The following is a 14,081-nucleotide window of genomic DNA, read 5'->3' as shown; positions in this document are numbered from 1 at the left end:
GCAAGATGTAGGCTTTGTTGTATGGAACTTCCAACTCTCAATAATAGAACCTTCTACAAATGGTTCAAAACAGATTCTCTCTATCCATCTCAACTCAAAAAGGGGGAGTTCATCTTGTGAGTGTATATGTTTCTTTTTTTAAATAAATTTAGAGTACCCAATTATTTTTTTGTCCAATTAAGGGACAGTTTAACATGGTCAATTCACCTACCCTGCACATCTTTGGATTGTGGGGGTGAGACGCACGTGTGAGTGTGTATGTTTCAATGTTATGTTCCACTAGAGGCAAAAGGTCAGTTCTAGATGGAAACTGACACTGTTATCAGTAAATTCCCAAGTCAGAACCTTCTTACTTACAAAGGGATTACAACACAAGAGAGCATGGATGATGAGGCATAGCCCTCCTGCTGAAGACATCATGGAGTATTTTTTCTCAAAGCAAATGTGATGTCAGAAAAAACGTTTTCACACGAGTGGCTGAACAAACCATGACACAAGGTGTGCTGCAGATACTCAAGATGCCTTGACACCAGCTGGATCTGATCATCACTGGATGTGACTCCCTGAATGGCATTCTCAACTGGCACAGCTACCACAGCGCTGACTATGATACAGATCACTCCCTGGTGTGCACTAGGAAGAGGATGCAAACTTGAAACTATTCGAACGAAGCAGAAATGCTGTCTGCACATTAACATAAATTATAATGCCTACCCAGATAGTAACTAACAGTTCCATGACTGCATTGAACTCTCGCTCTTTGGCATTCCCACACAGAGTGCAGAAGCAAACCTAGAGTATGCTTCAATACACCACGTGTAATATTGCAATCAACATATGGGGAGCAAGAGCAGAAAAATGCTGAGTGGTTCAAGGCCAACATCACTTGACAGGGCCCATCGTTGAGGCCAAGTGGTCTACTCTCATTAATTACAACAGAGGTCTGAGCAAGAAAACTCAGAATCCACTGAGAGCCACTCATACTGCCACGTGGTCTCTCAATGATTACTGGTTACAACTTTTCCAGAATATCCAGATGTCCTTTTACACAGGGAATGTCAGGGGCATGCATGAAAAGAGTTAAAATGGCAACATGTCCATCAGCAAAAAAAAGGGTTCCAGAAAGGCAGGGGAGGTCATCACCACTGCAATAAACAATTGGAGAGATTGTTGGACCATTATCTTGAGTTGTACCCTTAGGAGAACACAATCATCGAGGAAGCTCTGGACGCCATAGAAAGCCTGTCTGTCATAGCAGAGCTGGACATCAAACACACAGTGGGGGTTCTTAACAAAGCTACTAACTTGCTTGCCATCGGAAATGTTCCAGAAGTTGATGCTACACCACATGAACACATCAAGCATGGGAAACCAGCAATCCTGCAGCATCTGTGCTAACTTCTCTGTCTCTGCTGGAGGGAGTATTTGCCAGGGTTACCCTGCTCTAACCCTGGCAAGACACTAGATCCTGACTCAATACATCTATCTCAAATCCCAGGGTGGTTTCAGAACTGAAAAATCTACAAGTGACGTGACCTTCTGGTAGCTGCAAGAGAAATTTTGTGAATGAAGGAAACCATTATATATTTCCTTAATTGATCTCACCAAGACATTCCACCATGTGTGCAGACGTAGTCTATTTAAGCTGCTAGAGAAAATGTGCTGCCCGCTGAAGCTGCTCTCTGTGGTCACCTTTTCTGTGACAATATGATAAGGTCAGCTCTGACAGGACAACAGCAGAACCCTTTGAGATCCTCAGTGGCGTCAAACAGTGTTTATGTCATGGTGTAGGATGCTGTCATCCATCAACACTGACAATGTGATGCTGAAAGTTACTGATAGCTTCACATATCTAGACTCCACAACCACCAGCAATCTGACATTTGATGCTGAAATCCACAAACGCGTCACAAACGTTGCACCTGCTTTGCCCAATCTGAATATTGTTGGACAACAGTGACCTGACTGAGAACACGAAAGTGAGAGTGTCCCACACCTGCCTCATTAGTGCAGTGCTCTTCAGTGATGAAACCAAACTACAGGCAAGAGAAAAGGCCGAATAGTGTCCAACTTTGCTGTCTCAGTCGTATTCTTGGTAGGATAAGGTCATCAACTCAAAGGTCCTGGAGAATACTAATTACATCATCATACATTCATCATTAAGTCAATTATATCTGCGCTGGTTCGGCCATGTTCATCCAAAGGATGACAGCCATATGTCCAAAGATCTTCTGCATTGTGGACACGCCATTAGGTCATGTAGCCACCTGGGTTGGCCAACTCCCGATGTAAAATGGAGAACAGCAAAGGCTGCAGGGAAATTAGCCAACACAGGCAGAAACCAGCAGGTGCAAGTTTACTGTGTATTAAACTCTGCAAAAGCCCAGACAGCATTGATACAAGCAGCCATCTGCATAATAATGAAGCAGCCATCTACATACTAATAAGCAATCCCCGGGAACAATCACAACATTTGGGACAAACAAAGCTAAGCCAGACTCCCCGGCGCCAGCAGGAGCCAACACAAAAGAGGTTAACGGACACCTCAAGACCGCCCATCGATCAGGGAACCGCTCCAGTATTGGAGAAATCGAACCAAGCGATTGGAACAAAGTCCAATCACCTAGAACCAGGTACAGGGTCCGCCCCGAAAGGCGGAAAGCCCCTGGGGACTATAAAGTTAAGCCCCCAAGCTCAAATCGTTCTTCTTGACTGGGTCACCCAGCAACGTGAACCAACCTTGACCGTGACCGGTTCAACTGCCGCCGAGATCCAGTAAGTCTTAAGTCAACGCTCGCTACGAGATAGGCGCTCCTAGCTACCAATCCGTACCAACTTCGAATCCCGCAGACTCAGAACCCGAACGAAAGGCCATTTGTTCCCCTGACCTGGTGGGCCAGTCCGAAGCTAAGTATAGGCCTGTTAGTTGTAGAAGTAGCTTAGAAGTAGAATTTGTGCATGAGTAGCGATTACTGTGTATAATAAATGTGCTTTGATCGGTGTATTGAGTTATTAATCATTACTTGGACTTGAACCTTGTGGCGGTATCATAAAGATACCTGGCGACTCGACAGCAACGGTTATAAAACAGAGCCAATTGCACCAACCAAAAGTTAGCAACAGTCATGACCTCCTGGGCATCCATACTTCTTCTACAAGGAAACCTGGAAGCGAAATATGGAGATGTGAACGGATGTTCACACTGAAAACTGGGTTAGTCACCAATGGCTGTGTCCTCTGGATGCTGACAGTTTGGAAAGGCACTGAAGAGGCAAGCAAAATCAAATAACGCAGCTGGCTGAGAAGAGGCCCCAGAGAAAAAGAAGCCCGCGAATTGTGCACCTCGTCAGCCCACGGTCTTCCTCTACATAAAATGCAGCAAATGTTGCCATGCCAGAGTGGAGCCACACCAGGCAGTGCCTAACAGAGTTGGCCACCATGGTGCAAAAATCATCTCACTGAGTCAGAAGGCTGCCATCAAGTCACTAACTGTCAGGTGATTAATACTGCTGTCCGAAAAAAAAATATTGGTGCATCATTAACGAAACAAAAACAAAAATCTATTTTAACATTTTTATCATCCCTTGAGTTAAACCACCTGTTAAAAGGCTGTTAAAATTAATAGCAATTTTCTCCAGCTGATGGAATGGGGCAATGTGATTTCCCCTATATTGACTGGAACTCAATTAGTGCTAGGGGCTTGGATGGCGCAGAGTTTGTAAGGTGTATCCAGGAAGGCTTCCTGATGCAATATGTAGATAGTCCAACTAGGGAAGGGGCAGTACTGGATCTGGTATCGGGGAATGAGCCTGGACAGGTGGTTGAGGTTTCAGTAGGGGAATATTTTGGGAGTAGTGACATCAATTCCGTAAGTTTTAGGGTACTTTTGAATAGGGCTTAGTGTGATCCTCGTGTTAAGGTGCTAAACTGGAGAAAGGCAAATTACAATAACATTGGACAGAAATTGGGTTGGGTGCAGCTGTTGGAGGGTAAATCAAAATCAGACATGTGGGACAGTTGATTAGGACTCAGGAAAGTCACATTCCTGAGAGAACGAAGGATAAGTACAGGAAGTTTAGGGAGCCTTGGATAACAAGGGATATTGTGAACCTTGTCAAACAGAAAAAGGAGGTTTTGTATGGTTTGGAAGGGTGGGGACAGTCAAAACCCTTGAATGAGTATGAAGAAAGCAGGAAAGTTCTTAATCGGGAAATTAGGAGGGCGAGGGGGTTCATGAAAAGTCCTTGACAAGTAGGATCAAGGTGAATCCCAAAGCTTTTTATTCATATGTAAAAAGTAAGAGGATGACCAGGGAAAGGATTGGACCACTTAAGGACAGTGGAGGGAATCTATGTGTTGAGCCAGAGGAAATAGGCGAGGTACTAAATGAGTACTTTTGCATCAGTGTTCACCAAAGAAAAGGACTTTGTGGAAGATGATTCTGGGTAAGGTGTGTGGACAGTCTGGATCATGTTGACATCAAAATGGAGGTGGTATTGGGTGTTTTAAAAGACATTAAGGTAGATAGGTCTCCTGGGCCAGATGAAGCAACGGAGGAAATTGCTGGGGCCTTGACTGACATCATTGGTTACAGGTGAGATCCCAGAGGACTGGAGAATAGCTAATGTGGTACCACTGTTTAAGAAAGGCAGCAGGGATAATCCAGGAAACTATAGACTAGTGAGCCTCACATCGGTAGTAGGAAAATTATTGGAGAGAACTCTCAGGGACAGGATTTATAGCCATTTGGAAACAAACGGACTCATTAGCGATTGACAGCATGGTTTTGTGAAGGGGAGGTCATGCCTCACTAACTTGATCAAGCTTTTTGAGGAGATGACAAAGATGACTGATGAGGGGAGGGCGGTGGTTGTTGTTTACATGGACATCACAAAAGCGTTTGACGAAGTGCCTGCTGCAGACTGGTACAAAAGGGGAAGTCACACAGGATCAGAGGTGAGGTAGTAAGATGGATACAGAACTGGCTCGGTCACTGAAGGCAAAGGGTAGCAGTCGAAGGGTGTTTTTCTGAATGGAAGGTTGTGACTAGTGGTGTTCCACAGGGATCTGTGCTGGGGCCTCTGTTGTTTGTAGTATACATAAACGATTTGGAGGAAAATGTAGCTGGTCTTATTCGTAAGTTTGCGGATGACACCAAGGTTGGTGGAGTGGCAGATAGTGTTGAGGATTGTCAGAGGATACACCAGGACATACATAAGTTGGAGATTGGGCAGAAAATGGCAAATGGAGTTTAATCCAGACAAATGTGATGTAATGCATTTTGGTAGGTCTAACATAGAGGGGAAGCATACCGTAAATGGGAAAACTCTTAGAAAGATAGAAAGTCAGAGAGATCTGGGCGTGCAGGTCCACAGATCTTTGAAAGTGGCAGCACAAGTGGCCACGGTAGTCATAAAATCACATGGAATGCTTGCCTTCATTGGATGGGGCATCGAGTATAAAAACTGTCAAGTCATGCTACAGTTGTATAGAACCTTGGTAATGCCGCACTTGGAATATTGTGCACAATTCTGGTCGCCACACGACCAGAAGGATGTGGAGGCTTTAGAGAGGGTGCAGAGGAGGTTTACCAGGTTGCTGCCTCGTCTAGAGGCTGTTAGCTATGCAGAAAGGCTGAATGGACTCGAACTGCTTTCATTGGAACAACGGAGTTTGAGGGATGACTTAACAGAGGCCTACAAGATTATGAGGGGCATGGATAAAGTGGATGGGCAGGCACTCTTTCCCAGGGTGGAGGTGTCAGTCACCAGGGGGAATAGGTTTAAGATCCGTGGAGCAATGTTTGGAGGAGATATGCGAGGCAGGTTCTTTACGCAGAGGGTGGTGAGTGCCTGGAACGCGTTGCCAGGGAGGCTGTGGAAGCAGATACATTAACGGTGTTCAAAAGGCATCTCGACAAATGCATAGATAGGATGGGTATAGAGGGATATGGCACTAGAAAGTGCTGAGGGTTTTGGCCAAGAGTGATATTATGACCGGTACAGGCTTGGAGGGCCGAAGGGCCTATTCCTGTGCTGTATTGTTCTTTGTTCTTAAAATCATTGTCAGGTCATTCAGATATTTTGAATATTATCAAATAATTTGCATCAAACGCACGTGTTCTGAAATGGTGTCATAAACTTGGTTATTTTTAAAGTTTTATTCCCCAATGTGCCACCATGCTTCCAAATTGAAGAAAACAACTTTGAAAGCCTTTTTCCTTTCACCTAGCTTTGCTTTGATTTGGCCACTTCATTGGCTACTGTTTCTTCACAGGAGAGGTGCACACTATGATCTACTGCCAAAGGTATAGTTGATGCTGCCTCTGATTCAACCTTTGAAGTGCTTACGTCTGCATATCAGTCCCTTTCCTTCTTTTGAGGTCAGCACTTTAGATACATTAAAAATCACTGCCCCGTTAATCTGACTTCCCATCTTAAATCCATTTTAAAATGTCACCAGGGATTAAAATTTGAATGCAACTTTCCCGATCTGTGGGGCAAAGCACTGATAAACCAGATCATATGGTTACTTATTATTTTAATGACATACATAAATATAATTTAAGCCATCTCTCCAAAATACTAATTTGTCAAAATCCTTTGAATATCTAACAGTATGCTTATTTTCATTCATTTGCTGATTGTTCTTTTTACAACAAAATATTTGTAAGCAATAAGAAATCGCTTGGCTCTGGGCAACATTCTTATCATCACACTACAGCTGGACCTTTCCTACATAATTCTCATGACTGCAAGTTCAAGAAGAGTAATTGCAATTGCCAGGAATACATAATGTGAAACTGCCTCATCTCAGATTTACTGCACAATGTAATAGTTAGTATAAATGACACAGGATATTATAAACCCAAGCAACTATGCAATAACTAAGTTGCTGCTTTACACAACAGGTAAACTAAATTTATTCAGCAGGATAAGGGTTAGCTTCTCATAGGAAAAATTATTTAACGATGAAGAAAATATTAGAGAAAGAGTATACTTATTCATTAAAAAACCTTTTTGCATCCAGAGGTGATGTTTGGACTTGACTTTTCAACCATGTTGCACAGCTATGAAAGAAACCACATTTTCTAAAATTTCCGTCCTGTTGATTGATCAGTGAAGTTAATCCCAGCAACCAGGTTTGTTGCAGTTTATGCAGATCAGCATCTAAAACAGGATTACAAAACACAATCTTACAAACATGTATATTAACATGTTTCAGTATCCTCCAGTCATTCATACGTTCGCTTTGAAATTATTCCTTGTATAAACTGAACAAAGGGATACTTAAGGATGCATTCATCAAAGCTTCTTTTGTCTGACTTGCTGCATGTGAATATGGTAAAAGAAAACCAAAATCCATAAGGATTTATGGATTTACTTAGACAAGTTACATATTAAGTGTATAAGTACTAATTGAATGATCAATGTGAAATTGATAGCATAGAATGCATTTTATATAGAAATGAAAATAAAATAGCCAAACTACAACTTCCCATTATTTTAACGTCTAAAAAAGGATATTAATGCAATTTTCATTGAGGTGACAGCTTGTTCATATGAACATATGAATTAAAAGACAGTTGGGCCCTCAAGCCTGCTCCACCATCTGATCTGATTATAGCCTCAATTCCATTTTCCTGTTTACTCCTTATAACCTTTGACTCCCTAGTCAATCAAGAATTTATCCAGCTCAGTCTTCAAAATATTCAAATACCTTGCTTCCATTGTGCTGTGGGGAAGATAATTCCACAGACCAATTGTGGGGGAAAAAACTCATCTTAAATGGAACACCCCTTGTTTTTAAATTGTATCCCCTAGTTCTAGTCTCTCTCATAAGAAGAAACATTGTCTCAGCATGAACCCTATCATGTCCCGTCAGTGTTGTATCTGCTTCAATAATTTAAAAAATATATATTTTTATTCTCATGCTTTTTCATATTTTCTGCCAAATTTACACCCCCCAACAATAAACAATAATCAGTAACAAATAAGTCAATACCCATACCAATAACACGATCCCACCCTCCCACCAAACCCCAAACATTAGCCCGCATGTTCACACAAACAAATAACAAAAAGGAATCCGGAATCGCCCAGTCACCATTAACACACACAGGCGCCCCCCCCACAACCCTCCCACCTCACCCCCCCAATCCTCCCACCCCCCGAACTAATGTTCAATGTTATCCAGTTCTTGAAAGTGCAGAATGAATAATGCCCTTGAATTGTAGAACCCCTCCATCCCTCCCCTCAGTTCAAACTTAACCTTCTCAGGGGTCAAGAATTCCAACACGTCCCCCCCCACCACGCCAGGGCACAGGGTGGAGAGGTTGCTCTCCAACCCATCAGGATCCACCTTTGGGCGATCAACGAGGCGAAGGCTACAACATCTGCCTCCGCACCCGTTTCCAACCCTGGCTGGTCCGACACCCCGAATATGGCCTCCCGGGGGCCCAGGTCCAGTTTCACGTGCACCATTTTAGAAATTACCCTAAAAACCTCCTTGCAGTAATCCTCCAGCTTTGGACAGGACCAAAACATATGAACGTGATTAGCGGGGCCCCCCCGCAATGTTCACATACATCTTCTACTCCTTCAAAGAATCGGCTCATCCTCGCTCTCGTGAGGTGTGCTCTGTATACCACCTTCAGCTGTATCAGCCCCAACCTCGCGCATGAGGTGGAGGCGTTCACTCTCCGGAGCATCTTACACCAGAACCCCTCCTCCATATCCTCGACCAACTCTTCCTCCCACTTCGCTTTGATCCCTTCCAGTGGTGCCTTCTCCTCTTCCAAAATAGCTCAGTAAACCACCGACACTACCCCCTTCTCCAGTCCCCCTGTCGTCAGCACCTCCTCCAGCAATGTGGAGGCCGGCTCCACCGGGAAGCTCTGCATCTCCTTTCTGGCAAATTCTCGAACCTGTATGTATCGAAACACTTCACCCGCTCCAGCCCATATTTCGCTTCCAGCTCCTTCAATCCTGCAAACCGACCCCGAAGATACTGTTTGCACGGGGGGGGGGGGGGGGGGGAAAGAGAGGGGGGAAAGAGGGGGGGAGAGGGGGAAGAGAGGGGGGAGAGAGGGGGGGGAGGGGGGAAGAGGGGGGAGGGGGGATAGAGGGGGGAGGAGGGGGAAGAGGGGAGGAGAGGGGGGGAGGGGGTGAGAGGGGAGGGGGTGAGAGGGGGGGAGGGAGAGGGGGTGAGAGGGGGGGAGGGAGAGGAGAGGGGGGGAGAGGGGGGGAGAGGAGGGGAAGAGGGGGGGAAGAGGGGGGGAGAGGGGGGAGAGAGGGGGGAGAGAGGGGGGAGAGGGGGGAGAGAGGGGGGAGAGAGGGGGGGGAGAGGGGGGGGAGAGGGGGGGGAGAGGGGGGGGAGAGGGGGGGGAGAGGGGGGGAGAGGGGGGGAGAGGGGGGGGAGAGGGGGGGGGAGAGGGGGGGAGAGGGGGGAGAGGGGGGGGGAGAGGGGGGAAGAGGGGGGGGAGAGGGGGGGGGAGAGGGGGGGGGAGAGGGGGGGGGGAGAGGGGGGGGAGAGGGGGGGGGAGAGGGGGGGGGGAGAGGGGGGGGGGAGAGGGGGGGGGAGGGGGGGGGGAGAGGGGGGGGGAGAGGGGGGGAGAGGGGGGGGGGAGAGGGGGGGGGAGAGGGGGGGGAGAGGGGGGGGAGAGAGGGGGGGAGAGGGGGGGGGAGAGGGGGGGAGAGGGGGGGGAGAGGGGGGGAGAGGGGGGGGAGAGGGGGGAGAGAGGGGGGAAGAGGGGGGGAGAGGGGGGGAGAGGGGGGAGAGGGGGGGAGAGGGGGGGGAGAGGGGGGAGAGGGGGGGAGAGGGGAGAGGGGGGGAGAGGGGGGAGGGGGGGAGAGGGGGTAGAGGGGGGAGGGGGGGAGAGGGGGGGAGAGGGGGGGGAGAGGGGGGGATGGGGGGGTGAGGGGGGAGAGGGGGGGATGGGGGGGTGAGGGGGAGAGGGGGGGATTGGGGGGGTGAGGGGGGAGAGGGGGGGATTGGGGGGGTGAGGGGGGGGAGAGGGGGTGAGGGGGGGAGAGGGGGGGGACGGGGGGGGAGAGGGGGGGGAGAGGGGGGGACGGGGGGGGAGAGGGGGGGACGGGGGGGGAGAGGGGGGGACGGGGGGGGAGAGGGGGGGACGGGGGGGAGAGGGGGGGACGGGGGGGGGAGAGGGGGGACGAGGGGGGAGAGGGAGGGGGGAGAGGGGGGGGGGACGAGGGGGGAGAGGGGGGGGGACGAGGGGGAGGGGGGGGGACGAGGGGGAGGGGGGGGGACGAGGGGGAGGGGGGGGACGAGGGGGAGAGGGGGGGGACGAGGGGGGAGAGGGGGCGACGAGGGGGGAGAGGGGGGCGACGAGGGGGGAGAGGGGGCGACGAGGGGGGAGAGGGGGCGACGAGGGGGGAGAGGGGGCGACGAGGGGGAGAGGGGGCGACGAGGGGGGAGAGGGGGGGGAGAGGGGGGGACGAGGGGGGAGAGGGGGGGGAGAGGGGGGGGAGAGGGGGGGGGACGAGGGGGGGAGAGGGGGGGGACGAGGGGGGGAGAGGGGGGGACGAGGGGGGAGAGGGGGGGGACGAGGGGGGAGAGGGGGGACGAGGGGGGAGAGGGGGGGAGAGGGGGGGACGAGGGGGGGACGAGGGGGGGGGAAGAGGGGAAGAGGGGGAGAGGGGGGGGAAGAGGGGGAGAAGAGGGGGAGAGAGGGAGAGAGGGGGGAGAGGGGGGAGAGGGGGGAGAGGGGGGAAGAGGGGGGAGGGGGAGAGGGGGGAGGGGGAGAGGGTAGGAGGGGGAGAGGGGGGGAGAGGGGGGAGAGGGGGGGAGAGGGGGGAGGGGGGGGAGAGGGGGGGAGAGGGGGGAGAGGGGGGGGAGAGGGGGGGAGAGGGGGGGAGAGGGGGGGAGAGGGGGGGAGAGGGGGGAGAGGGGGGGGAGAGGGGGGGAGAGGGGGGGAAGAGGGGGGGGAGAGGGGGGGGGAGAGGGGGGGAGAGGGGGGGGAGAGGGGGGGGAGAGGGGGGGGGAGAGGGGGGGGAGAGGGGAGAGGGGGGGGAGAGGGGGGGGAGAGGGGGGGAGGGGGGGGGAGGGGGGGGGAGAGGGGGGGGGAGGGGGGGGGAGAGGGGGGGGGAGAGGGGGGGGAGAGGGGGGGAGAGGGGGGGGAGAGGGGGGGAGAGGGGGGGGAGAGGGGGGGAGAGGGGGGGAGAGGGGGGGAGAGGGGGGGGAGAGGGGGGGGAGAGGGGGGGGAGAGGGGGGGGAGAGGGGGGGAGGGGAGAGGGGGGGAGAGGGGGGGAGAGGGGGGAGAGGGGGGAGAGAGGGGGGGGGTGAGGGGGGGGAGAGGGGGGAAGAGAGGGGGGGGGAGAGGGGGGGGAGAGGGGGAGAGAGGGGGGGAGAGGGGGGGGAGAGGGGGGGAGAGGGGGGGAGAGGGGGGAGAGAGGGGGGGGAGAGGGGGGAGAGAGGGGGGGGAGAGGGGGGGGAGAGGGGGGGAGAGAGGGGGGGGAGAGGGGGGGGAGAGGGGGGGAGAGGGGGGGAGAGGGGGGGGAGAGGGGGGGAGAGGGGGGGAGAGGGGGGGAGAGGGGGGGGAGAGGGGGGGAGAGGGGGGGGAGAGGGGGGGAGAGGGGGGGGAGAGGGGGGGAGAGGGGGGGGGAGAGGGGGGGGAGAGGGGGGGGGAGAGGGGGGGAGAGGGGGGGGAGAGGGGGGGGGAGAGGGGGGGAGAGGGGGGGGAGAGGGGGGGGGGGGGGAGAGGGGGGGGGAGAGGGGGGGGAGTGGGGGGGGAGAGGGGGGGGAGTGGGGGGGAGGGGGGGGAGAGAGGGGGGGGAGAGAGGGGGGGAGGGGGGGGGAGGGGGGGAGGGGGGGGAGGGGGGAGGGGGGGGGGAGGGGGGGAGAGGGGGGGAGAGGGGGGGAGAGGGGGGGAGGGGGGGGAGAGGGGGGAGGGGGAGGGGGGGGAGAGGGGGGAGGGGGGGGAGAGGGGGGGAGAGGGGGGGGAGAGGGGGGGGAGAGGGGGGGAGAGGGGGGGGGAGAGGGGGGGAGAGGGGGGAGGGGGGGGAGAGGGGGGGAGGGGGGGAGAGGGGGGGGAGAGGGGGGGGAGAGGGGGGGGGAGAGGGGGGAGGGGGGGGGAGAGGGGGGAGAGGGGGGAGAGAGGGGGGGAGAGGGGGGGGAGAGGGGGGGGGAGAGGGGGGGGGAGTGGGGGGGGAGAGGGGGGGGAGAGGGGGGGGGAGAGGGGGGGGGAGAGGGGGGGGAGAGGGGGGGGAGAGGGGGGGGAGAGGGGGGGGAGAGGGGGGGGGGAGAGGGGGGGGGTGAGGGGGGGTGAGAGGGGGGGAGAGGGGGGGGAGAGGGGGGGAGAGGGGGGGGAGAGGGGGGGGAGAGGGGGGGGGAGGGGGGGGGAGAGGGGGGGTGAGGGGGGGAGAGGGGGGGGGAGAGGGGGGGAGAGGGGGGGGAGAGGGGGGGAGAGGGGGGGGAGAGGGGGGGGGAGAGGGGGGGAGAGGGGGGGAGGGGGGAGGGGGGAGTGGGGGGAGGGGGGAGGGGGGGAGAGGGGGGGGAGAGGGGGGGGGAGGGGGGGGATGAGGGGGGAGAGGGGGGGATGAGGGGGGGAGAGGGGGGGGAAGAGGGGGGAAGGGGGGGAGAGGGGGGGGATGAGGGGGGAGAGGGGGGGAAGAGGGGGGGAAGGGGGGGGAGAGGGGGGGAGAGGGGGGGACGGGGGGGGGAGAGGGGGGGACGGGGGGGGGAGAGGGGGGGACGGGGGGGAGAGGGGGGGACGGGGGGGAGAGGGGGGGGACGGGGGGGGAGAGGGGGGGACGGGGGGGATGGGGGGGACGGGGGGGAGAGGGGGGGATGGGGGGGAGAGGGGGGGATGGGGGGGAGAGGGGGGGATGGGGGGGAGAGGGGGGGATGGGGGGGAGAGGGGGGGGATGGGGGGGAGAGGGGGGGATGGGGGGGAGAGGGGGGGATGGGGGGGGAGAGGGGGGGATGGGGGGGATGGGGGGGAGAGGGGGGGATGGGGGGGGGATGGGGAGGAGAGGGGGGGATGGGGGGGTGAGAGGGGGTGAGGGGGGGAGAGGGGGGGACGGGGGGAGAGGGGGGGACGAGGGGGGAGAGGGGGGGGGGGGGACGAGGGGGGAGAGGGGGGGGGGGACGAGGGGGGAGAGGGGGGGGGGGACGAGGGGGGGAGAGGGGGGGGGACGAGGGGGGAGAGGGGGGGGACGGGGGGGGAACGGGGGGGGAGAGGGGGGACGAGGGGGGAGAGGGGGGGGACGAGGGGGGAGAGGGGGGGGACGAGGGGGGGAGAGGGGGGGGGACGAGGGGGGAGGGGGGGGGACGAGGGGGGGAGAGGGGGGGGGACGAGGGGGAGAGGGGGGGGGACGAGGGGGGAGAGGGGGGGGACGAGGGGGGAGAGGGGGGGGACGAGGGGGGAGAGGGGGGGGGGACGAGGGGGGAGAGGGGGGGGACGAGAGGGGAGAGGGGGGGACGAGGGGGGAGAGGGGGGGGCGAGGGGGGAGAGGGGGGGGCGAGGGGGGAGGGGGGGGACGAGGGGGGAGAGGGGGGGAGAGGGGGGGACGAGGGGGGGGAGAGGGGGGAGAGGGGGGGACGAGGGGGGAGAGGGGGGGACGAGGGGGGAGAGGGGGGGGACGAGGGGGGAGAGGGGGGGGACGAGGGGGGAGAGGGGGGGACGAGGGGGGGAGAGGGGGGGACGAGGGGGGGAGAGGGGGGGACGAGGGGGGACGAGGGGGGAGAGGGGGGGACGAGGGGGGACGAGGGGGGAGAGGGGGGGGACGAGGGGGGGAGAGGGGGGGGACGAGGGGGGGAGAGGGGGGGACGAGGGGGGAGAGGGGGGGAGAGGGGGGGGACGAGGGGGGGGAAGAGGGGAAGAGGGGGAGGGGGGGGAAGAGGGGAAGAGGGGGAGGGGGGGGAAGAGGGGGAGAGGGGGGGGAAGAGGGGGGAGGGGGAGAGGGGGGAGAGGGGGGGAGAGGGGGGGAGAGGGGGGGAGAGGGGGGAGAGGGGGGAGAGGGGGGGAGAGGGGGGAGAGGGGGGAGAGGGGGAGAGGGGGGAGAGGGGGGAGAGGGGGGGAGAGGGGGGAGAGGGGGGGAGAGGGGGGGAGAGGGGGGGAG

At 56.8% G+C, this 14,081-nt stretch overlaps 1 protein-coding gene across 2 annotated transcripts in view; it reads right to left on the bottom strand.

Moving 5' to 3' along the window:
• Positions 1–14,081, bottom strand: part of ltn1 (listerin E3 ubiquitin protein ligase 1) — a 268,450-nt gene that overhangs the window by 146,027 nt on the left and 108,342 nt on the right. For both annotated transcript variants that reach the window (XM_072514034.1, XM_072514036.1), the window contains exon 14: positions 7,016–7,169. In XM_072514034.1, the coding sequence (XP_072370135.1) occupies positions 7,016–7,169 (154 nt within the window). The remainder of the gene's footprint in view (positions 1–7,015; positions 7,170–14,081) is intronic.

This window comes from Scyliorhinus torazame, chromosome 8, assembly GCF_047496885.1.
Source record: "Scyliorhinus torazame isolate Kashiwa2021f chromosome 8, sScyTor2.1, whole genome shotgun sequence".
NCBI classification, from domain to species: domain Eukaryota; kingdom Metazoa; phylum Chordata; class Chondrichthyes; order Carcharhiniformes; family Scyliorhinidae; genus Scyliorhinus; species Scyliorhinus torazame.
Note: the sequence above shows the minus strand (reverse complement) of the source record. Positions and strands in the feature narration are given on the sequence as shown.